The sequence below is a fragment of the Microtus oregoni genome, unplaced genomic scaffold (genome assembly GCF_018167655.1).
Source record: "Microtus oregoni isolate MIOR12 unplaced genomic scaffold, Mior012 000042F_ref0000377, whole genome shotgun sequence".
In the NCBI taxonomy this organism is placed as follows: Eukaryota; Metazoa; Chordata; class Mammalia; order Rodentia; family Cricetidae; genus Microtus; species Microtus oregoni.
This window is the reverse complement of record NW_024543209.1, coordinates 6,361,449-6,386,454: the sequence shown is the minus strand read 5'-3', so window position 1 is coordinate 6,386,454 and position 25,006 is coordinate 6,361,449. Positions and strand designations below refer to the sequence as shown.

General features: G+C 44.2%; 1 protein-coding gene across 2 annotated transcripts in view; it reads right to left on the bottom strand.

Annotated features, from left to right (window-relative positions):
• LOC121434018 (androgen dependent TFPI regulating protein) overlaps window positions 1–23,724 on the bottom strand; it is a 77,780-nt gene extending 54,056 nt beyond the window's left edge. Inside the window, exons 1-2 of one of the 2 annotated variants that reach the window (XM_041632761.1) lie at window positions 23,476–23,724; window positions 5,448–5,682 (exon numbers count right to left, since the gene is read on the bottom strand). In XM_041632761.1, the coding sequence (XP_041488695.1) occupies window positions 5,448–5,600 (153 nt within the window). In that variant the 5' untranslated portion in view covers window positions 5,601–5,682; window positions 23,476–23,724. Of the gene's footprint in view, window positions 1–5,447; window positions 5,683–23,263; window positions 23,402–23,475 lie in introns of those variants that run through there. The other variant, XM_041632763.1, reaches the window with a different exon arrangement.
• Between the last annotated feature and the right edge of the window lie 1,282 nt (window positions 23,725–25,006).

The window sequence follows — 25,006 nt, the reverse complement described above, 5'->3', positions numbered from 1 at the left end:
AACAAAAGCCAGGAGGACAAAGAACACAAAGGAAACAATTTAGAATAATGAGAAGTTAGAGAGATTAATAATAAGAGGAAGAAATAGTGAGATATATTGGTTAGGAGGTTAGGAAGCTTTGGTCAAGGCTATGTAGCTGGCAATAGTGGCTTTCATATAGCAGTAGGATTTCCTGGGATGGAGCAACCTAAAGGAAGGAAGGGGGTTTCCTGGCAGTGGCTCATACCAATTAGAATCCTGTTCTGGTTATCAGAGCATTCAGCCAACATTCCTGGAGCACCAGTTAGGAACCCAGAATTGTATTGGAGAGACTACAGGCCAGGACTGGCTCTGGGTCACTTTGCCTTTACCGGGAAGAAGGGAAAAAGAGGAAGAAGAGGAGGGAGAGACATTTTCTTTAAGTTATTTGTGAAATGAAAAGCCAGAATACATAAGAAACAGTCTGTGGTTCTGAGATGGGCCTGTGGGGATTCATTAAGGACAGACAACACCCTCAGAGTATCTGTGACAGGAAGGGAGAAGGATCTGGGGGCAGACAGATTCTTAAAGGAGCTCTTGTATTGAACAGCCCCCTTGGCAACCCCAGGGAAGGAGCTAAACCCTGGTGGAGGCAGTTTCCTCCTGCCGAGGGTGCTGCTGGGAGGGGAGATCACCTGTGAACCATCAGAAGCCCACACACCATCTGGGAGCTGTGGAATGAATCTCTCAGCTCTGGGGAGGTGGGAGGATCTGCTTTCCTCCCTGCAACACAGGAACAAACCGAGATGTGGAAAAGTTAGGTAACTCACTCAGAATTACACAGTAAGGAAGGAGACAGCCAGTACTCTAGCTCCAGAAGTGAGGCCTCTCTCAACACAGATCTCCCCACTGTGTGGAAAGAATTCACCAAAGTGCTATCCATCCTGGCTACTCAGTCCATTTAAACGGCTTTATTTGGGTGCTGGAGACATCCTTTCCCTCTGTGCTAACAGTTCTAATCCCTTCGGTTACCCAAGAGCTAAATCAGCATCTCTAAGTATCTTTGCGAGCAACATCAGTGTGTCGTTCAGGCTCTGGAAAGCTAGAACATCACAGATGAAAATCTTGACTCAGTGATGGAAATCAAGGGTTTGCCTCTCGGTACCCAAGTGGGTACTGTAGTCACCGACAGAGCCAGCACAAGCAGACTAAAACTGTGCATAGCTTGGTTTCTACACTCAGCTGTTGGGACTTCCTCACTCCGAATACTCACTGCTGTCTGCTTGAACCGGAAGCTATACCTCCCCCAAAGCAGCAGTGTCAAGGACGTCTACCCCAGCAGCTACCTAGCTGGGAGAAGGGTGTTTCAACAAACATCCTCCTCTAGCTGAATGGCAGAGAGTATAGTGTAGGGAGGCATACACAGGAGCTACAGGGGTGGTGGGTGACTTTCATCTAGATCTACCATCCACTAAGAACTTAGCAAGGAGACCCACGATCACCTAAGTCACCGTGATCCACACTGTCCAGCTTCATCAAACACAAGATAACGCCAAGCTCCCCATCTCCCTTCCATCCTTTCTCCTTACACCACATCGATGGCCCTCTAAGTTGATGACCATGCTGCTAGCTTCTAATTTTGTTCCTGTTTAACAAATGTGGAAATGGACGGCAGAAAGTCCTCAGCCCCAAAGAAGCCGTACCAAGGACACAACCACCAGAGCACACACCCTCTCCCTGGGGCAAGCTCTGTCTTCTCTACAGTGACTTTCTTGTCCCCTAGCCTTCTTCTTCTTAGCTACCAGCATTCTACTATAGCCACCGGCACCTCTGGCAGCTTTTCTGGCTTCTTTCTGGACTCCCTGGGGGGCAGTTTCAGGAGGAAAACAGTGCCCACGCTCTAAAATCTGACTTGTAATGAGACAGGCTCTGTTATTCAACAGGGAGGCAGAAGTGCGCTCAGTCGATTAGAAACTAAAGGCATCTGAATGGAAAGCTACACCAGACACAGGAAGACAAACGCGACAGGTTTTCCTTCACCTGTCAGATGTCACCGTTTCCACGCGTGGGCTGGAGAGTCTAAGTCGAGAAGCTAGACAGGGACTGTGGGAGGGAGGAAGAGAGGTCGTGGAGTGGAAGAAAACAAAGACAGTGGTGCACGTGACAGGAAAGGAGAATGGGGCTACTGGGGACAAAGAGGAGGGGACAGGGGACACGACTAGGAGGGCAGAGGGGGGAAGTGTAGGTGGGGATCAACAAAAACAAAGCCTGTACGAAAATTCAATGACACCCATTTAGTTTGTAAGCTAACACGAGAAAACACACAAAAGATTAGCATGACGAACAGGGTGTATTACAAAGGCATTGAAATAGTTACGTTTGATTAACTAAACAATATAAATTAAAAGAAGGGGTATACAATCCCTGCTAAATTGATGGGCTACAGAGGTGGCTCAGTGTTAAAGATCATTTACTGCCCTTACAGAAACCTTGGGTTCAGTTCTCAGCATCTACGTGATGGTTCAAATCTGCCTATCTTCTGGTTTCTGCAGGAACTGCATGCACATGGAACACATACAAACACGCAGGCAGAAAACTTACCACATAAAATACAATATAATAAAATTTACAATTCCTGCTAAGTTGGATTGGATATTGATGTCACCAAGGTGAAGTAAAATAAACATGGGTATTAGAGTAAGTTAGGAGACCTCTACAGCCGGACCAATTTATTTCAAACAAAATATAAACCCATTCAAAAACTAAATAAACCCGTGAGATCTCAAGAGGTGGAAGTTTTGAGGTTCAAACATTTCTTAGAACTACACTACTTGAAAACTCTTCTTAGATAGGTCCCCTAAAATATGCTTAACCCATCTTTGTCAGGTGTGGGGAACACTCACGGAGTCTAGAAAGGAAATCATTACAGGTAACGTCTCCTTTGCTCACAGGCTGGGGCCGGAAGCTGCCAGAGAGATATCAACTCAGCAAAGTAGAAAACATAGCCACACTTACAACATACCAAGTGGGCAAAGTTCTAGTCCACGAGTGCCCTACGCCCTGCTCTCCTGGCAAACACGGTGGAAAACTGTAAGTGGCCTGGGTTGATAAGGACTTATGAGGTAGAACTGGTTTTGACCTAGTAAGAGTTCAATTGTTTTCTCTATTCACATGAAGAGGAGGGAGGGGACTAGAAAATAGTACTGCTATACCAGACCTGGGATTTCAGGTCGTCTGTGGAAGCAAACTGGTGAACAGAGGCCAGGAGGCCTTTGTTTGGGGATATGAGCGGAGACTTGAGGAGGGACATCTGTGGGAATAGCTGCTGAGACAGAGGCCTTTCTCTAAGAGACACCAGCTTTCCTGGGAAGAAGGGGAGCTAAGAGGTGAGTTTGTTTTTTTGTTTGTTTGTTTGTTTGTTTTTGGTTTTGGTTTTGTTTATTTCAAAAAAGGCCACCATGTTAAAAGGAATTCATGAAAAAAAAAAAAGAGCTTAGGGAGACCAATCTGGAACCTGCACATCGGAGGAGCAAGGGACAATACAGGGCTAATGGTCCTCCGATGCCAACTAGCGAGTCTGGAAAGAGGACAAGGAGTAAGGCGGGGATGTGGGGGAGGGGAAGGCGGGTCCATCAAAAAGGAAAACAAATGGAATTTGATTTGGTGGCTAATTCGACAGGAAGGCAGAAAATGAGATTAAATTCTGAGATGATTTGGGCTTGTGAGATTCTCTTTAAGATACTTTCTCCGCAGCATGCCCACCTGAGTTCAATCCTAAGCACCCAAACGGTCAGAGTAGAGAGCTGTCTCCCGAAAGTTGCGCCTGGACCTTTACATTGTGGTACACAGGACCCCAACACCGACACACATCCGTGCACACAAAATAAACAAAAATGTTATAACTTCTAAACAACATCTAAGTAGGATAGGCTAGTAGACGGAAAATGACGTGTGTGTTGGGGGGATTGCATTAAAAGGCAAAAGAAGTCAGGGAGGTGGCTTATGGACCTATGTGCAAAGTCTGTCCCACTGCCCTGTGATTCTGGGCAGTAGGATGGCCATTCTGGGGCCTGAGTTTAATAATTACACATGGATAGACAGACAGCCCCAGGTGACCCGACAGAGTTACAAACCCCACTCTTTGAACTAGTGCTGAGAGGTCTATAAACCAGTTTCTCTTTTCTTTTTTCACTATTCGACTTATTTCCTCGTAAAATCTCAGGACTGAAACAAACAGCCAACCTGACGCCTTCTGGCGCTAGAGAGCTGTGCCCAGAACTCAAAATATTCAGGCTAATATGTCACCAAAAGGTGAACACAAGACCAGAAGCAAGGGGCCAGTGCCTCAAAGAAACGCCTCTTCAAACTGAACTCACCATTTCTGCCTACTCAACATTCCAGTCCCTCTTTCTGCCACTCATCTGCCCTGATTACAAAATGAGGATTGTGATTCCGAAGGATGAGCATATTCCAATCGCAGGATGTGCTGCAGGGACCAGCTCATCAGTTCAGGATACCTGCTGCCGCCCCGGGGAACCCGGGATCAGGTCCCAGCACCCACAGGGCAGCTCACAACCATCTGTGGCTCTTGTTCCGGAGCATCTAATGCCCTCTTCTGGTCTCCACAAGCACCAGAAATATGTGCGGCACAGATGAATACATGTCGGCAAGGCATGTAAAATGCTCATAAAATAAAAAATAAATCTTGAAAACAAGAATATTATTTCCAGCTCCCTGAAACCAGGTGCTTTTATGGAACTGTGTATTTTAGCACCAATGACAAAGACTTAAATGTCAATTCCCATGTCTGAAAGATGCTCCAATTTTATCTTTTAACATATGTGTGTGTGTGTGTGTTAAAAATATATTATTTCCCCTACAATCCTTCTTACAAGGCAGTTTTTCTTCCAGTCATTCAGACTTTGCTCAGTAGCACGTGGCCAGTCAGGTTAAGAAGGCAAGAAGGGATTAAGCTCAAAGTTTGGTTTTAAAACAGTTGAAATTGTGTATTGGTTGTTGGCTTGGGTAATCTCTCTCCTTTCAGATGGAACTTGAGCCTATAAAAAAGTGTAGTGGGAGAGGAAGGTGGCAAATGCGCTTGCTTTTCTTAGATAAATCTGTGAGTCGCTGTGTGCTGTCAAAGGACATTATTCCTCCAGTGGAAGTCACACTTCCTACACAACATGTGACAGCTCTGCCTTCTTTTCAGAGTCCCAGGCAGGGCTCGAGTTCTCGCCTGTGTGTTGTACTCAAGCCCGTGCTCCCCCAGTTGGACTCCAAGAGATTTTGTGAGAGAGCATTGTACAATTAGACACCCCAGTGGCTATGGAGCATTTCCAGACTGAGTGCCCCAGAGCAAATTGTTGAATAACAGGGGAAGCCCCAAACTCACCAACCATGAAGAAGGAAGACATATATGTGGCTTGTGTTTAGTAAAATGGTACGTGGGAAAGCTTGACCTGGTTCCAGATACAGACACACAGACTTACCAGATTAAGGAGCGTCAAGTACTTCGACCGTCCGCCATCATGGAATTCCTTTAACTTCTCATTGTCCTTTCCAATATGTGGGATGTAGCAATTGAGGAAGACGTACCAGTTCAAAACAAGGAAGTGATAGATGCAAGTGGTTGTCTTTGTCATGGCTTTGGAATCTGTGTGCTAGCTCTCTGCTTTTGCCTCTGAGTCCCGGGAGCCACCGCTGCTCTCTGCTCAGGCTGGAGAGCTGTAGAAACAAAGTCCTCTGGGAGTGAGTTTCAACACAGGCTGGATTGTGCTTCTCTCTTAGGCACCTTTTCTTATAACCTTGGGAGGAAATCTTTCGGATAGTTAGCTGCAGTTAGATAACCTGACCGTTTGCACATATTTCAAAACAGCTTTGTGGCGAGCAACAAAGAAGAGTTGCACTTGGAACAGGGCACCGCCTGCTAAATGACCTCTTAAAAAACGACGTCTCTGTAAACCTCCAGACCTCTGTTCTTCCTTTTCATTTTCTCAGAAAGGTCAAAGGTTGTGATGGTGTCCCATAAAGAAGGGAAGCGTTCTCTGAAATCAGGAAGTAGAGACTTGGAGACTTGGGTGTGTTTATGGCCCAAAGAAAGATAAGGGAATCAGGTGTGGTCCTTCTACTTGTGAAACCTCTGAGGTATTATCAAGCTTAAATATCAAGCTTGAAACAGCCTTTTTTTTTTTTTTTTGATTGCTTAGGGACAGGGAGGGAGTCTCAATCTCCCCACCCTTATACTAGAGAACAAAAGATGTCTAGACATTCCATTTTCATAGCATTTATGCATCCAGAGGGAAGAAGCGTAGGGAGATAGCCATGGCCAGCAGAACTGAGTGAATGTAGACCTGGCTGGGGGAAAGCAAGGGCTTCTGCACTGCCCTGGGGAATACAAGACACAGTTGGGTTGGGAGAGCAATAGACAGGACCCTACCTCAGCCAGTGCAGAAGGGACCTGAAGGAGAAGAGCAAGTGGCAAGCCTTGTGACATCACCAGTTTGTTTCCCTGGGTAACTGACTTGAGGGTTGAACAAATGCCTTGCGAAATGCCCCTGGTGCCACTAGGGAAGTCTGCAGTTGATGCTACTGATGACGTCACCAGGGTTTACAAGAACTGAGAAAAAGAACTTCAAGGAGCTTTGGGAACTCAAAGAAACCCAGAACTAATCTATGAAAAGTCAACTAGACTGAACATTAGAACTCATAGGCAAGGGGAGAGTGGTTCTGAGCCAGCATGTCTGCAGGGTAGCCATTTCTTAGTCTGTTGGAAATGCTGTAATGACATATTACAAAGTTGTAGGCTTATAAACAAATTTATTTCTCCTGTTTTTAGAGGAGAGCATTACAAGACCAAAGCACAGGCAGGTTCAGTGTCTGGTCCAGGTTTATTCTCTGGTTAACACATATAATCCTCTCACCATGGCCTCTCATGGGAAAGGGGCAAAGCAGGTGCCTGTGGACATTGTTGGGGCTAGAATACTATCTGGGAAGGCTCTGTCTTTATGTCCTCAGGACTTACCTATAGCCTGCACTTCTTACTAAAACCATCACTTGGAGAGTTGGGACTCCCCCCACACCCCCATGAGTCTGGGTAAGGCCTAAACATTTAAAACAGAAACCCTTCACTCTGGAGAGAGCAATCCAGGACATGGGGACAGCGCTCTGCAAAATTCCATGGCCTAGGCTAAAACTGCAAGTACCAATGACATCTCCCTCTCCTGTCAGCATGGCTCTGAGTGCTGTAGGCATGCCAGTTCCCTGAGCACTTTAAATACTGTAATGACGTTGATGCTAAAAGGATGTGCTGGGCAAGGGGTGAGGAGGTAGAGTAGGTCCACTCCTGTCACTAGTGAATCTCTAGAGCACAGAGAAACCTTTGCTCTGCATACCTGCTGGCTCCCTTTCCATTGCTTCCTCTCCCCTAAGTGCCTCTTATGTATTTATCTTATCAGAAAAGTCTCTCTGTCTCCAGTGGAAGACCAAAGGTGAGTGAAGATTAAGGCAAAGATGGGAAGGCAGAGAAGATAAAAACTTAAATCTCTGGTGCACGTTCAGAGCCAGAGATGGGCCTCTCACCACTAAACATTTGCCAAGGGGACCCCTCATTAATGTTGATGAGTTTAAATGTGTTTGTACTGTATTTCATATTTGTTTTGGGGGTCCAACTAATTGCCAGCATTGAAATAAATAAAAATGTGTGATATATGTAGGTAAAAACTATGTAGCTTCTAAATTGCGTTTTTGCATTTTTTAATAAAACTCGGCTCAAAACTGTCACCAAAAGAGAATCTAGATCATAACCATATCTGCATTACAATGTAGTATTCCTAGATGATGATCAGATATGCTTTCATGACACATTCAGATATCTGTCCCAATATTCATATTGGTATTGAACAACTACCTAGCAAGCAAGTACCCTTTGCCAGGAATTGACTAGTTTGTGGATGTTCCTTTCTCTGTTTTTGTTTGTTTAATAATATTTCCCAGAACTTCATATATGAGCACTACACCTCACTCTTGCCCCTCCACCTACAACTCTTTCAGTGTCCCCCTTCCCAGGTTTACTTCTCTCTCTCTGTCTCTCTCTCTCTCTGTCTCTCTCTCTCTGTCTCTCTCTGTCTCTCTCTCTCTCTCTGTCTCTCTCTGTCTCTCTCTCTCTCTCTCTCATGGGTTTCTAAGACAGGGTTTCTCTGTGTAGCTCTGGCTGTCCTGGAATTTACTTTGTAGACCAGGCTGGCCTCAAACTCAGAGATCCACCTGCTTCTGCCTCCCAAGTGTTAGGATTAAAGGCGTACACCAACAACAACTAACCATCATTGTAAAGCCAATTACTCAAATGCTCTTGAGCGGCCTTTTACAAAAAAAATCCTTTTAAATTGGGGCTGTCTAAGGCTTCGTAACCCAGGGTTTCTAGATGCTTACTCCTGCCCTCCCTTTCTGTCTCTCCTCTCCGCTGAGCCCACGGTTTGTCCCACTCCCACTTCTGCCTCTCCATAGCCTGTGGGGCTCTGCCGTTCCTGAAGGCATGCCTGGCTCCCATCCAGTCCTGGATTGGCGGGGGGGGGGGGGGGGGGGGGGGGGGGGGGGGGGGGGGTGCTAAACACAACTGGTGAGGACAAGGGAAGCCATTGCCGATCCCTTCAGAATGGCGCTCGCCCATCAGCTGTTTGCTATGCTTCTCTGCCCCTGTGTGCTATTCGGGGATCACTCTGCTCCCCTTCCGCCCTCCTAGCTGTTTACTGTTTCTCTCACTCTGGGATTTTAAAAAAATGTTTCTGCCCTGTCCCTCTTGCAGCATCTGCTAGTCTGGTCCTTAATGGAATCACCTCTATGCTTTTCAGACTTTTGCAGCCTGCCTTCATAGGTTTCCAAAAATGCTTTATTTGCCTCTCTGTTAAAATAATGTGGTCACAGTAAGTCTGTGTAACTTTATAAATGTTTCTGAGTGCATGTATGCTCATTTTAAGATTATTTGACTTATTAAAATATTCCTTTTAATCTTCTTACATTTACTAGCATTGGTAAACTATAACTTATTGGATAAAATACACACCTAAACTTAGCTTATATGCCCAGTTTAAATAACAGGTAATAGTACTTCGTTCTTAAATGTCTTTACAGATCTGAGGGTATGGCATTTTAACAAAAAGAGCCTCTAACACTGACATGCCAGCTTCTGCAGCACCCTTTAGCTCCTCCAAGAAGACAGAAGACCTTCTGCCTCCAGGCCTCGCCTTTGGGTTTGGCAGACTGGCAAGCACTGCTTCTAGAACTATTCTTCTCCAAGGATCAAGGAGAGGATTTGGGATTGCCTGTGTAGCTAAAATGCTGTCTCATTTTTGCTCATTTATCCCTCCCAGATCTGTCTAATGCATTTGACAACTTAAGGTACTGTTAACTTATTACTTCATCCATGACACTGAATCTTTTGCAATGACACCAAGATGTGCGTGGGCCAAGATCAACCCACAAAGTGCTATTCTTCTGGATCAAGGACACCTGCCAACTGAAATCTGGTTTTATCTGCTGCTGCTATCATACTATCATACATTATTTGCTATCATATTGCTATTGTATTATCTGCTATCATACCTATCCTATGGCTAGCCCCATTTCATAGGGCCAATAATAACAATTTTTTTTCTTCTTGCCACCTACCTTCTCATCTCCCTCAAAAACCAGCTGTCTGAGGACTCCAGGATGAGAGCAACCCAGATACTGCCCTAGCCACACCTCTCCACTGAGTGTGAGCACAACAACTCCCAGCTCTCCCCTCTCCCACATGGCCCCATGCCCGCAGGAAGTAGCCAGACTTGAGCCAACCCCAGCCCTCTAACACTTTGGGGGTCAAATGACCCTTTCATAGGGGTCGCCTAAGACCGTGGGAAAACACAGATATTTACATTACAATTCATAACAGTAGAAAAATTACCCTTATGAAGTAGCAATGAAAATAATCTAATGGTTGGGGGTCACCGCAAAATGAAAAACTCTATTGAAGGGTCTCAGCGTCAGGAAGTTTGAGAATCCCTGCTCTGATGGATAGTTCCACACATGGCCCACACAGATGGTCCCGATTAAAATCAAAACAAAAAGGTAAGAATGTGGGAACAGGACCCATAAGGAGGAGGGAATTGGTAACCACAGTAGGAAGGAAACAGGGGAGGGTGGGAATGAAAAGTAAATAGAATACATTATGTACATATACAAGTTGCCAAAAAATAAACTCAACCATTAAGAAGAAAAGTGCCAAAAGATTTTAAGCATTCTTACCACAAAAGGTATGTGCATCTATATAAAAAGTAATGCTTCTATTAATGGACTTAATTTAACCATTTATACATACACACACTTTAGAACTTCAGGCTATATACAATAAATGTATAAATGTTTTACTTTTTTCTCAAAAACAAATAATTACAATAAAAATATCTATGGATAGATGTATACATACATAGCAGGCATATTTGATTGTTAAGTCTCTCAAAGCTGACTCATTGATTTAAAAACCTACTATGTTCAGAGCCCTAAGCTGTTGTGTACAGAGGAGGAGGCAGAGTCTAAGATGAGTCAAATCATAGCCTAAGTCCTGGAGGAGCTCAAAGCCAAGTGGAAGAGACAGATATGTAAACAAAAAATTACAGCAAGATGTGATAAGTGCTATAATGGGGATATGCATAAAATAGTAATGGAGTTTAAATTATCCTGCATATTATTCTGTCATTTTAAACATACAGAAGACTGAGCTAGGGTTGAATGTATTGAGGAAATCATCGGAAATGCAGTCACTATACAGAAGAAAAAGATTAAAGTAACCCCACTGCCAGCCACACGAGAACATTTCCTATCCAAACTCCGTGGGTCTCATCATTCAACCTGTATAAGAGGGAGCTGCTTCAGGAACTCAGGTGGTACAGCCAATGGGATGCTGAGCCCCTGAGGTGGAGCTTGACCCAGCCAGCATTTTCCACGGGATTCATGGCCACGGGTAAATTACAGGTCATGGTAAGAGCATGACAAATACAGGACTATATCTAAGGCCAGTTGCCTGTGAAAAGGCCGAAAGAGGAAGGAGGAAGGGGAGCTTGGGTACATACTCAGTTAACTTCCTACCCAGTCAGCTCGCAGGACTGTTTTAAGACGAGTGGTTTCCTTGAAAGCTGATCCAGGACCTCAAGAGCTGATTAACTTCACCCACCCAAGGTAACTGGTCTCACATTGGCCTCCCCAAGGAAGATGGGGCATCCTGAGACAGGCAATGAACTTCTGACTCTTCCAGTGATGTCTGACGCCTCTGTATCCCCAGCCTATGTAGGCAGTAGGCAGATTCCAGGTGCTCACAAGGATCCACTGTGAACTGAGGCATCATGGTACTATTGATAATCACCAAAGGGGGCACTGGGCTCCCAGCTACATGCTCTCATTGCTGGTGTTCTACATGTTCTCCCAAACCCCCAGTGCCTCTGGACCTGTTTCACCCTGTCTTCTTCTGTAGTTCCTCTCTGAAAGGGGGATGATTCTAGAATAAGTGTGTGTGTGTGTGTGTGTGTGTGTGTGTGTGTGTGTGTGTGTGTGAGAGAGAGAGAGAGAGAGAGAGAGAGAGAGAGACAGAGACAGAGACAGAGACAGAGATAGGGAGAAGAGACAGAGAGAGACAGAGAGGGAGGGAGAAAGAGAAAGAGATACACAGTTAAAGTTAGAGAACAGGGAGACCAGTATCTCCTGGAGGATTTCCCAACCCCAAGAGCTCTTGTCCACTGCTAAGAAAGGAGTTAGGATGGCTTGCTAGCCCACTGAGATGTGTTTTCACCACAACTAACAGTACTTGTTTCTCTGGGGGGCCAACATGAGTGCCCCGCTTCTTAAAACTCTGTAGCTTCAGGTAACCTTTGGAAGTCTGTTTAGAAAGAACATGCATGGGTTTTCTAGCCTCCGAACAAAGCCAGTGTTGAAAAACACAGGAACTTGTTTCTTGGTTTTCCTCCGCTTTAAAGCTAATCATTCCTTCAGCTCCTCCTCGGCCTGCTGCTTTTGGGGACACTAGTTGAGATGAGCCCCCCCGCTTGCTGCCCTCAAGCTGTGCTTGGGTGGACTGCAGTGCTATGCGTACTGCCCCTAGAGTCCCTGAGAGGATGCAAGGTCACTGACTGGAGTCTCGCAGGGGCACTTTTAGCTGGAGGTCCAATGAGCTCATCTTGTTTACAAGCATCAGATCGACTCACATTGAGAGTTTAGATGAGGTTAAAAAAAAAAAAACAAAACATTTGAGATCAGTTAGTCTTTCAGATTAGAAAATTAAAGCTCAGAGAGACTAAGGAGCTTGCCCAACATCACACAGCTATTATTAATTCAGGGATGGTGGCAAAATATTTAATACTATGTATTATAGTTTTTAATTCCTAGTACCGTCAGTCTGCCTACTTGTAGAAATTAAGGTAAGTTTCTTGTAGATAGTACATAGTTGGGCAATGTTTCGGCTTGTTTATGGAGACAAGGTATTACTGTGTAGCCCAGACTGGTTTCCAACTCATGATCCTCCTGTCTCAGCCTCCTAAATGCCAGAAATACAAGTGTGCACTTGCTTTTTGAACATTGTGCCAATACATTCCTTGTAATTGTGGTATGTATACCATTTGTGTTTTAAGGTAGCTGCTACCTGTTAATTGTCTACCATTTCGTTCTTTGTTTTCAGTCTGTTTCTGTTATGTCTTATTCCCCTGATCCTGCTTCTGTAACTTTCTATGTTACGTGAATACATTTTAAGATTCCATCTTAATTTATTTATAGTGTTTCCATTTGACTATCTGGACATGACTATATATGGAGTTCATTATATTCTACTTGTATATAGAGTTTTATTAAGGGATTACAACTATCAAATTTCAAAGTGATACCCTTCTAGAATCACATACACTCCTATCGTTAGTTTTAGGCGCATCACCAAAGATCACCATCGGATACATCGTTTTTTGGCCTGTTAGTTTCTTTCTTTTTCTAGACTGCTGAAGAGATGATCACGTAGCCTTGTGAAAGGTTTTGCTTGCCTGCCTAGAAACAGTGCTTTTTCACAAAAATAAGGAACAGTGCCTGCTTTTACAAAAAGACGGTGCCTGCTTTTATAAAGCCCCTTCTCTTTAAAACTTTCCATGCATTTGGTCAAAAAGAGTTGCTTTGGTTAATTGTTCTCTGAACTGTAAATAAAAATGCTTTTCTCTAACAACACAAAAATGAAATGGAAACCAGGTAGAAAACTTGCTCACAAAGTAGCTGAAGTTGAAGTTGTCAGTACTCTTTGGCAATTTTCTGCCCTTCTCCCAAGTCTGTTACAATACACTTTAATTTTTTTATTTCCCTATCATGCTTTCTGATGGACTCAGATGCATCTCTGGTCACTCAGGATTTCCACCATCTCCTCTAAAATATAATGCTCCCAGTCTGAGGGTACTAAGAGTGATTTCCATTTGTTTCCTAAGTGCCCAAAATAAGTTAGATGAAATCAAATCCAGTTCTCCTTACTTCTAACAAAATCAGGCTTCTTTGCAATTTGGCTCCTTGGCAATGAAAATGTCTCACAGACAAGAATTCCTTGGACAGAATCATAGTTAGTTCTTAGATGTCCAGAGCCACATCTGTCCTGCAACTCTGGCCCAGCCCTTGCATTTTTTTTTTTTTGTCTTGAAAGATGTTAAAATCTCTGCCATGATCTTCTGCCTTTCCTTCTTCTCTTTCCATTTCTTAAGATTCAGAGGAAGTCACGACACAAAGGATATGGAAAATGTGCAAACTGAACTTATATAACACTTAAATCCATGACGTCAGAGTTGTTTTCCACAGAGGCCATTTTTTTTTTTTTATATACACACTTGGTTGATTAGGAGCTGATTTCTTCTCTGTTTTGAGAGGCAATAGAATCTCCACTGTGCACAGTGACAATGTCTTAGGGCTCTGTTGCCAAAGATACTCTTGCCACCGCAGCCTTAGCAGGAAGTAGATTTTATATACTTTTCTGGATTTTTGTTGGAGTCAGTATGAGCATCCATGTTTTCATCAGCCTGGCTGTCTTTTCAAAGTAGATATTGATTGGGAGCTAAGAGAGAGCACCCTGGGTCCAGTAGCCAAAGAACTAATCAGGAAACTCTAACTCTTGGTCCCTGTCTGGCTGCTGCTCAAAGTTTTGTTTTCAACCAGGGATATTGCCACCGGGATTCTAAGGGTGAGAGAGAAACCAAGGAAAAGTTTCCAGGCAGCTGGGCCACACTAATCAGTTAGCATGTTGGCTTCTGAAAAAGTGTGGGTTTCAAAGAGAAAAACATTTCCCCAACTGGTCAACAGTGTGTACTACAAAGTCAACTTTCTGACTTCAGATAATGGGTTCGGTTCTTCCTACTTGTGCGGCCTTGTATGCGGCAGCAAAACTTCATATCTGTTCCCTTAACTGTGAAATGACGGTAGAACTATAACTCCCTTCACAGCTTTGCTGGGCTCATTACATGAGACAATTCACATGGGTTCTGGACACAGCTCCCAGGGCTGTAAGTGTTTAACATATGCTAGTTTTATGATAGGAAGATCATCTGGAATGGTAGCCCTTGCAACTGCTACCTGAAGGAATCATCTATATGGCCTGCAAGATGTGTATGGCCTTGGGAGGTGCATCTACAGGAACATTCGGGAGATACATTTTCTGTCAAAAGCGTGGTAAAAGTTCTGTCATGAGACTCCCCACTGTTAACATTCTAAATTCCTTCCAGAAAATATTTGGAGGAAACCATTTCCAAGAATATTTCTCAGTTGTCTTAAGGCCAACAATAGCTTTCAAAAGTAAGGAAAACCTTTATTCTTAATCTGGGGCTTTCCGTTAAGACCATGATGATCCAGAATTTCCCACTAGCCCTTGCTGTATTTCTCAGGAACTGAAAAGGGCAACCGAAATTGGCCTGAAGTCTGAAGTTGGTAAATTATCGTTAAGTCTTAGAGCATGCTAGTGAGTTATGGTCATAAAAGGTAGGGTACAAAGTATAGCAAACAGTGTGATGTTGACATCTCTGTTTTAGGTAAAAAAAAGAGGTCAAATTATAATCAAAAGGATTTTCAGGAGAACAGAAATAAATGTGAAAAATTAAAATGTATTCAACAACCTTTCAAATTCTTAGGACTCAAAATACCAATTTTGAATATGTAGCCCAAATATGATCTGTTAATAGACTTTTCTTTCTTTGAGGAAACCACACTGTGCTCTTATGTTCTACTTTCTTCCTAGGCACCTCTTTTTCTCTTAACCTTTGCTCTTAAGAAATCAGGTGGTAGGCATGACGTTAAACCAATGATGAAGGAAATATATATTAAATAGACCCCACAATAGATTGGGAAACTTGCTTTTGTTCATGTTGTTGTTGTTGTTTTCTGTTTGGAGATGGAAATGGTCTACATGACTTTGATAAACTGAGAAACATAAGGAAAATGGGTACTGTGATGCTCTAGTTTCTCCATCACACCACCCTTTTCTGTAGCTCAGAAGTAGCCAATAGGAAGCTAGATGGTGGGTCATTCAGTAGCTCCACCAAAGAGAAAGTCACCGTTCCTATGGTTTGAGCTCCTATAACAATGCTACATAATCCTCCTTCCCTTGCCAGTGAGTCCCTGGACAGACCAGACCAGAGCTGGTGTAGGAGGTCCTTCTTTTTATGTGTTGCTTGTACTGGTTAATGAATAACGAAACTGCTTTGGGCCCCTGATAGGGCAGAACTTAGGTAGGTGGAGAAGACAGAACTGAATGCTGGGAGGAAGAAAGCAGAGTTAGAGAGATGCCATGGATCTGTGGCTGAAAGTAGATGAGCTGAAACTTTTCTGGTGGGCCACAACCTCATGGTGATATACATATTGATAGAAATGGGTTAAATCAAGATGTGAGAGTTAGTCAACAAGATGCTAGAGCTAATGGGCCAAGCAGTGTTTTAATTAATATGGTTTCTGTGTGATTATTTCGAGGGCTAAGCTAGCTGGGTGGCCAAGATGAACAAGCGGCCCTCTCCCTCCAACACAGAGCATTCCAGCTTCCCACCCTGCATGAGTGCCTTGGACTCTGTGCCCTCTGTTTCCAAATTCTTATGTTGGAACTCCACTGACCAGTGAGATGCTACTTGGAGATGGGGTCTTTGGGGAGCTCTCCTGATAGGATCAATGCTCTTATAAGAAGAGACCATAGAAAGCCTTTCCCTCTCTCCCCACCATGTGGGGATGTGGTCAGGGTCAGCATCCTCACAAATAACGGACTGGACAGGCAGCTTAACCTTGGGCTTCTCATCACCCATGACTGTACAGAATTAAGTCTCTGGTAGACCAAATAAGCTACTTGGTTCATAGTATGTTTTGTTAAACCAACCTGAATGACAGAGACAGGGGTGTAACAAATCTAGTTTCCCTCTGTCTCTTTGAATAGGAAAAAGGACATTAATGGTAAAAAAAAAAAAAAAAAGTGGTGGATCCATCTGGCTTGATGTGAACCCCAAGAGTTCCTTCTATTGAGTCAATGTTTATCTTGACCCAGAGCGCCATTAGACTATTGGAACTTTATATACTATGGTTGCATTTTTTTCAAAATCCTAAAATTTCCCCAAATGAAATGATCATTCTAAAAAGTAAAATAAAATCCACCATCTACATTATTATAAGTTTTCTACAAATAACTTGAGAGAGTTTAGCTTTGCTTACATGATAGTTTTATTAGAAATATTTGGAAATGGAAAGTCACCTTTTCCTTAAGGCTCCTTCCAGCATTCAGATCCCCATAGTATTGCCTCACACTTGCCCATGGAAAGCGTGCAGATCGGAGCCCGCCCTTTGGGAAGCTCCCAATAAATGCCAGGTTTCATTATAGTCAATAGCATTTTTTGAAGTGAACAAACCCCTGCGCTCACACCAAGGTCCTTCAGCAGCGGATCTTCAAACACCCAGGCAGTTTGTGTCTCTGCTTCTGATTCTAATTTGCCTTTGCCCTCCGGAAGAGGTCTGGCCCCTCTGACTTGTGACCATGACATAGCTGTCACCCAACTGATGCTTGGGGTAGGGTTGCAATGGAGTTACAAGTTACCCATTTGCAAACGGCAGTTTCCCTCATGGTGGCCCTCCCTCAGCTGTGAGCCACATCGGCCATCAGCCCTACAGTGCAGCACATCAAAGGAGATAGGATAAACAGAAGACAATGAACATGACTGTCGTGCTTAGTGGACAGATTTAAAAAGGGTCAAGTGATGTGTTTTGCTAGTACATTAAATATTTGTTATGTCATGCCCCTACTTCCACTGAGTGCCAGCAGGTGTTCATGCATTCCTGCGAGCTAAGCAAATTGAGGGCACAGAGACAAAAGCCTGGTAGAAACGCTGAAAAACCCTTCACTGCAGGTCTCCTGGTACAGCAGGCCATGTGTGCTCACGGAGACGCTATCCTCATCATACGAGAAGGCCCTATCCCTGATTAGTGCGCTGCTTTAAAGGATGCGAGTCGTACAGAACTGCAAGGAACAACCTCCAAGCTCAGCACCACTCCACGGAACTTTCTGCAATGAGGACGGTTTTCTGTTTTTGCACTGACCAGTGGCATAGCAACTGGCTACAAATTGTCACCGGGTACCTGAAGTGTGACCAGTGCCACAGAGAATGTAAAATTTTTGTTGTGTTTTTATTTAAATATTCCTTGTGCCTGGTCTTGTTGGCTAGTACCACAATAGGGTGAGTGGGCAATCCTACTTTACTTAGGACTTGGCACATCTGAAGCCATGTCAGGCAAGTTAGGCCCATTGGGTGAACTGTGGGACCCGATCTTATTTGTCAACTTGTTAGATGAAGAAATGCCCAGGACATTAGTGAAACACATCCCTAGACCTTCTGTGACTATTTCTCTAGGAAAGATTAGAACTTGAGGCTCTGATTGAGTAAGCAGATTAATCCCCTGATAAACTCACAAGGTATTATTGGGAGGTGGCAAAAGGAGGTAGGGCAGGGCCTCTAGATGCTCTAGAAAGCAGGACGCTGGGGGCTTCTTTTTGGGACCTACATCCTACACCGCTGTCCTCTCTATGTTTTCTTCTGTCTGCTGCCTTTCTGCTTAGAAATGAGGAGCCTGCCCCGCTGCGTGATTCTACCATCATGATGCTAGGTTATGTGGAACCAGCAGCCACAGGCCGAACTCTCATAAAACTGCTAGCTAAAATTAGATCTTTCTTCAAGTTTGTTATGCCATAGCAATGCCAAAGTCACACGAGCATCATCCCACTTTTAGAGACGTTTGGCACCTGTGAAAGCAGAGGTAGATGTGAGTGAGATGGGGTGTGGGATAGAATAGAAGGGAGAGGGTGCAGAGGCGGCCGTGGCCCTGATGTGTCTGGTGCAAGCAAAAGGCAAAGGAAACGTGACTCTTAGAACTGATGCAGTCTGTAAAACTCAGCAAAAAATACAAACAAAACCCACTCGCCAGTCAACCATGTGCAGAACTCGACAGTGACTAACTTGAATATATTTTTTCAGCTCATCAGAGAGTAAGAGGCTATTGGCTTGCCTCATTAAAATGTTATAACCGCCTTGTGTTCCTGATTCTAGGCCATTTCTGATTCAAGTTTTTTTTTAATTTTTTAAAAAATTGAATTTCATTTTCCTGCTATAGGCTTGCGCTTTCCAACAGCCCACCTAACCTCTCAATGAGAGCCTGAACCCTCTCACTGGAAATGGAGCCCTTTCGGTATTTTCTTCTATTAAACCACAAATCAGTCTTAAGAGGGGTCACATGTGACTATGTACTGGTAACATTGCAGTTTATGTCTTGTTGCTTTAACTGATCCCAACTATCAGGCTCCTAGAGGAAGGAACAGAACTCTCTTTTCCAAACTCTCGCGATTTTGTGTCCTAGCACTACAAACATGAGATGCGTTCTGCTCCTCGTATATGTATATTGATTGATAACTATGGCCGATCCATATTTTAATAAGCCATTCTTCCCTTATTTCGGAGAACCCACTGCTTTGAAAGTGGTCCACGTCACTTTGTTATCTCTTCTGAAATGCTTTGAATCAGAAGTGTTTCGGATTCATTCCAATTGAGGGACGTTGCATAGACCTCACTGGCGAGGCACTTCTAACGTGAAAATCTGAGAGCAGAAACTTTCTGAACACGATACCAGTGCGCTCAAAACTATGTCACCTTGTACAACATTTCTAGTTGCAAGCAATATTTGTCACCTGAATCCCAGTGGCCCTATAAGTAGTGATGTCTCCGGCCTTTTTGAGACAATGAGGAGAGATTGATAACATTTTGTTTAAAAAAAATCCCTTATTGCTAGGAATTTATCGCTTGTATTGTGTGGTTCCCATGTAATCAGTCTGCATTTCTGGTCACTGGAGGGGAGTCCTGGGGACCAGAGTCACAATCACTGACTTGATCACAAGTGTAAAGTCAAGGCCGCAGGCCTGGGCTTGTTTTCTTTTCAAGGAACAGTCTCTCTGCTGACTTCCAGCTCCATATTGGCCTTAAATTAACCACCCGGTTCTCTTGCCTCAGCCTCCTTCATGCTATGATTATAGGCATGCCACACCATGTGTGATGAGTTTATTTTTTGGTCTTAACAAATTCCCCTCTGTTTTTGACAGTGGTTAGCAAAATTCATCAAATTGCGCATAAGAAGTACATGGGAAGTTCATCTTAAAATAGGATCCCCAACCCCATGCCCAAATACTCTGCCTTAATTTATCTGAGGAAGGGTGGAGAATCAGCCTTTGCCTGGAGACCTTGCCTTCACCCCATGGAGGCTGTTCTCATATACCCAGCATTGTGGGAGAAGTAAAATCAGCTGACCACTAATACAAGCTTGGCACTGGATAAAACAACCCAACCTTCACAACACGAAACTTCACAGAGCATGAACTTGGTCCCAGAGCTGATGGGAATGAGTGAGGTAATTGGTGCAGAGTGTAGATTCATGTTTCCATGAAACCAAACAATGACGATTAATTTTCCTTTTCTGTCTCAAAGAAACTTGCTTTGAGTATGTCTATCCTCAATAAACTAAATAGTCTTTTGGAAATTATCATTTAAGTCTTATACCTACAAAGAAGTATTTCTGAATTTGTACAACTGTGCTATTGTTGCCTTTTCCATAAAGAAACACTTCCATTGATCCCAGTGTCTGTGGTGCACACCTTAAATCCCAGCACTCAGGAGGCTGAGGCCTGTGGATCTCTTAGTTTGAGGCCAGCCTGGTCTATAAAGTGAGTTTCACAACAGTCAGGGACATAGAGAGAAACCCTGCCTCAAAACACTAAAAAGACAAAGAGAGGGAAGAAGGGAGGGAGTGCGGGGGGCGGGGGGGAGGAGTGTGTAACTGGAATTGTTTCAGTTGGAAATTTTGGCTCACGGCTAATGAGACTTAGGTCAAGTGTGAATCTGGATCCCAAGACGCATCTCATTACTGAAGCTCCCGACCAAGAGCACAAACAATATATGGTATCCAAATGTGCTCATTGCTTCAAGGAAAGTATTTAAGGTGAACAGGAGCTTGGTTAACTTTTTTTTTTTTAAAGCTTTTAAGGCTTAGCAATAGACTCCGCACAGCTGAACCTACTCTCCAGATCTTACATACACCCAGGCAGACTGAATAACAAGTCCCAGGCATCCTGGACTACAGAGGGTGCCTTTGTTTTGAAACAAACAGTAAAGAATTAATATTTTTTCCTTGGGTATGGACCCAAGAAATGCTGTTTCTAAAAATATGCAAAGGGGGTTTACATTAAAACGAAACTCTCCTTCTAATTTATCACCTCAGCATTAAAACTTACCTCCTGGGGCTGGAGAGACATCTCAGAGGATAAGAGCACTGGTTGCTTCCAGAGGACCTGGGTTCATTCCCAGCACCACATGGCAACTCACAACTGTCTGTCACTCCAGTTCCAGGGGATCCGACACCCATGGCAAAACTCCAACATATATTTTAAATAAAGAAAGCAAAACTTCCTTCCCCAAAGGCAAACATTGCAGCGAATATTATGAATGTTCTTTACAATACTGTGCATATATATGTGAGATTAATAAAGATGCTTTGAAATAGATTTTAAGCATAAGGGGCCAGAAGAGACATGTAGAATGACGCCAGAGAGCCCAGGTGTGGGTTTCCTGAGAGAATCTCCCAGAAGCCATTTTTTAAATACTTTGTTTATTTTCACAAAGATTTGCTCATTCCTTTCCAGATAACTTGGATAATTATTGGGACAGACAATGCTGTTGTGTTGAAATTATAGCTTGCAAAATGCCACAACTCTGTTGATTCCCACAGCCAGGTTTCCTTGAGATTAACAAGACTAGTCTACAGATGCAGATGAGGACACTCTCTCTGTCCACATTCCAGCATGAACACAGGTTTTCAGAAAGTAGGACCCTGGATAGTGTACTGATGAAACTGATGTATGTATGTATGAAATAGAAATAATATAGTATTTCAGGTGTATTTTCTTCATGAAAACCTAGTGTAATTTTTTAAACACCCATCATCTTTATTCTTTTTGAGAAATGATCAAGAGGGGAATGATCTTTTACAAATTTAATAAGCATAATTAGTCAGCTCTTTCTCTTTGTTCATACTCATTTGTACGCTGTAGCTAATAGAGTGAGCGTGTCTGTTCTGACTGCATTCTCAGTGTCTAACACAGTACGACCGTGTGCGCTTTCTTTCCCACGTGCTGCCCGTAGTCTCTGTTATGAGGGTCCACTAATAAGGTCAGGACTTTGGGAGGCTCATTTCATGTGAACAAAGATTACTTCTTGTCTCCTTATTTCAATAATGCATATCCTCAAGTGTAAATCTTTATTTCCTTTTCATTGAAACCTGGTACAGAATCCTGGGGATATTCTAGCCCACATCCCCAGAACACCTGTCCAGCATCCCTGATGTCTGCTGTGTATGTACCAAAAAACAAACAAACGAACAACAAAACTAAAACCAAGGGCAGTCATCACATCTTCACGGCGTCTCTTGCTATTGCACTTGGCTGCTCTTCCTTATCCCATGCTACCTCACTCATTCTGGGGTAACATGTACTCATGCAAACACATCCCCCCTCCCTGTTGTGCTCTGCAGGTGGTCTACCAGCTAATTTCATCCCTGGAGAACCCAAAGAACTGTTACAGGTGTAGCAGATAGACATCATGCATGCCTGTCATGATAGAGTCAATAGCACTTTCCCATCAGTGTGAGTGTGTGTGTGTGTGTGTGTGTGTGTGTGTGTAGGGGCTGTACAGCCTTCTCCACTCTCCCCCATGCTCCCAGATGGATCATGTGCCACTGAAAGACTAAGCCCTGTAGCATGTCAGAGGATCTGAGATCTTGGAAATCAGGCAGCCTTGTCTGCCCTAAAGGTCTATTCGTGTTACTCTAAGACTTTTCCCCTTGCAAAGAAGGGAATACGTTACCACTTGCATCTCTAAGCTTTGCACAGAAGAAAGATGGTAAAAGGTGTGTCTGGGGACTGGAGTTGGGTGGGCGGGTCGAGCACAGCTAGTGTGGGTGTGTATGGTGGCTGGAGGCAGCGAGACACACCTAGGTACTTTGATCAGTATGGGTTAGGTCTTCCAGAGTGGTTGGTCACTCTGCAGCTGAGCCTGTCATACAAGGTATGTTTTTCCAGCGTCCTTCTCAGTCCCACGAGTCAAATGTTAGTTGGCTAATGAGGTACTATAACTGGGAGTTGGAAAAAGTTTAGGCAGAATTACAGAAGGAGAGGTGCCCAGGCAAGTCACTGGAGACGCTTTTGAGAACAGCCTCCTGCCACCTGTGACTCTGCAGTTTTTAATCTGTGGGTTGTGAGTCCCTGTCTGCCCTGGCTCTTTCTTAAAGGAACCAGAAATCACTATCTAGCTAGAGAATTGTTGCTAGATGCCCATAGCCAGTTGGGGAATCTTTGGGGGTAACAAGCAAACAAGTTTCCTTATGCACTGTTTAGTTGAAGATAGGGATAGAGATGAAAAGATATTCTGCCCCGGATCTAACTTATCTAGTGGGCAGGGACACTCTCCAATACCTCTTCCCATCATTCCCAAAATAGTTAATAGCGTTGAACCTTGTCACAGAATCTCACACGTGAACTATATTTGAGCAGACATCTGGTAGTGATTTATTGGCACACAGAAAATGTTCAGAAAAATCAAGATATAGCCCTAGGAAGCTACACAAAATCGACCTCTCTCCCCATCCACTTCAAAGTCTCCCCCTCCCAGCGACGGTTCATCTGCATGGGCTGTTGAACCTCATACACAAAACTCACCTTAGCTACCTGAATCTTCTACCAACGAAAAACGCAGAGATCCAACCTGATTTGCAGTGGCCAGGGGGAATTTCCTGCCCTACCAAGATGAGCTCTCTAACTGGAAGATAAAAACTGCCCTGTAGGAGTGGGTGGTCCATTGGCCCCTCCCCTGATTTCTCTCAGCCTTCTCTGTCCTGGCCAGCAGCCAGGCAGGAAGGAGGGACACTCACCTGCGAGCTATTTCTCTTGGGACTTGGCTTCACCTTGTCAGGGTTCCTCCGGATGGCTCTTCCTGGATTTCAGCCTCATCACTAGAGATGATGAAAAGCTAAGGCCCTCCGGAGGGGCTGGTGGTAACTCATTTTGTTAATGGAAAGGCAAAGAAAGAGATGGGAAGCTTTGGTTTGGAGAATGGCTTGGCTGCTGAGAAGCCTTTCACAGGTGAGCAGGCAGCATACCTGACTGATGATGGTGGCAACTGGGACTGCCGGGAAGTGTGGGTGAGGCCACTACTTTTTTTTTTTCCTAGTGAGTGGGAGTTTAGAGGCAACTCCTTCTACGGCTGGCATTGTCCTGGGCCAGCAACGGGCATGAATCGGGGGATAAAGATAGATGTGGGAGTGTATGGATACGTGCGTGCACATGTGTAGGTGTAGGCGTGCCCAAACAAATGCTACCTTTCCGTCTCTCAGCTTAGAACTGGGTGTCCTTTATTGAAACCTCTGTGTCACGGGAAGTGACAAGGGCTTTGGGATTTGTTCTCCAAAGCGGCGGCAGTTCACTGTGATTTTCCAAACCCTTTTAAAAGCGCCATCCTCCTCCTTTCTTTTCTCTCAACCAAAATCTGATTCCAGAGTCCTAAATTATGAAAGAAATCAAAGCAAAGCTGCCGTGGTTGGGGTGTATGATGGCTCCGGAGACCTGAACCCTCTTCTGACCCTCCTCCTTGTGAGCAGAAAGGCTTCACGGGCACATGGAGGCACTGTAGCGCCCCAGAACAGCAGCTTACAAACCGTGGATGGGCTGGTCGAGCTGTCAGGCTGGATAGACTTGGGTTTGCATCCTGACTCTGCTGCTATGAGCAGCAAGACCTCAGGGCATTCACTGAAGTATTTGTTCCTCCGTTTCACCACCTGGAAAACAGAAGTACTATCACTTATGAGACAGGGCACCCACACAGACAGGAGAAAACACATAGAGGACATCTGGGTCTTAGATGAGAATCTTCACACCATGTTTGTGGTTCGTAGTTATTAGAGAAAAGTTGGATGTGGGCTGCTTAGGAGAGACCAGGAGAGAAGTAACTGATGGGAGGAGACCTCTCATTTCAGCAGCATCTGAGGGCTTTGCTCATCATCTACCCTTTTAAAAACAAAAAATGCTTTGCTGGGAGGTGACGGCGCATACCTTTAACCCCAGCACTTGGGAGGCAGAGGCAGGAGGATCTCTGTGAGTTCGAAGCCAGTCTGGCCCTACAGAGTGAGTTCCAGGACAGCCAGGACTGTTACACAGAGGAACCCTGTCTTGAACCACCACTGCCCCTCAAAAAGAATGTGGGTGCTGGAGAGACAGCTCAGCAATTAAGCACATTTTCTGTTCTTGCAGAGTTCAGATCCCTATTCCCACAGGGTGGGACCCCAGGGCGTACAGCATCCTTTTCTGGCCTCCATGGATGCCAGACAAATGGGCAGTAGAAGCAAAGCATTGATCTACACAAATAAATAAATAAATATGAATGAATGAATCTTTGTTTTCTTTTAG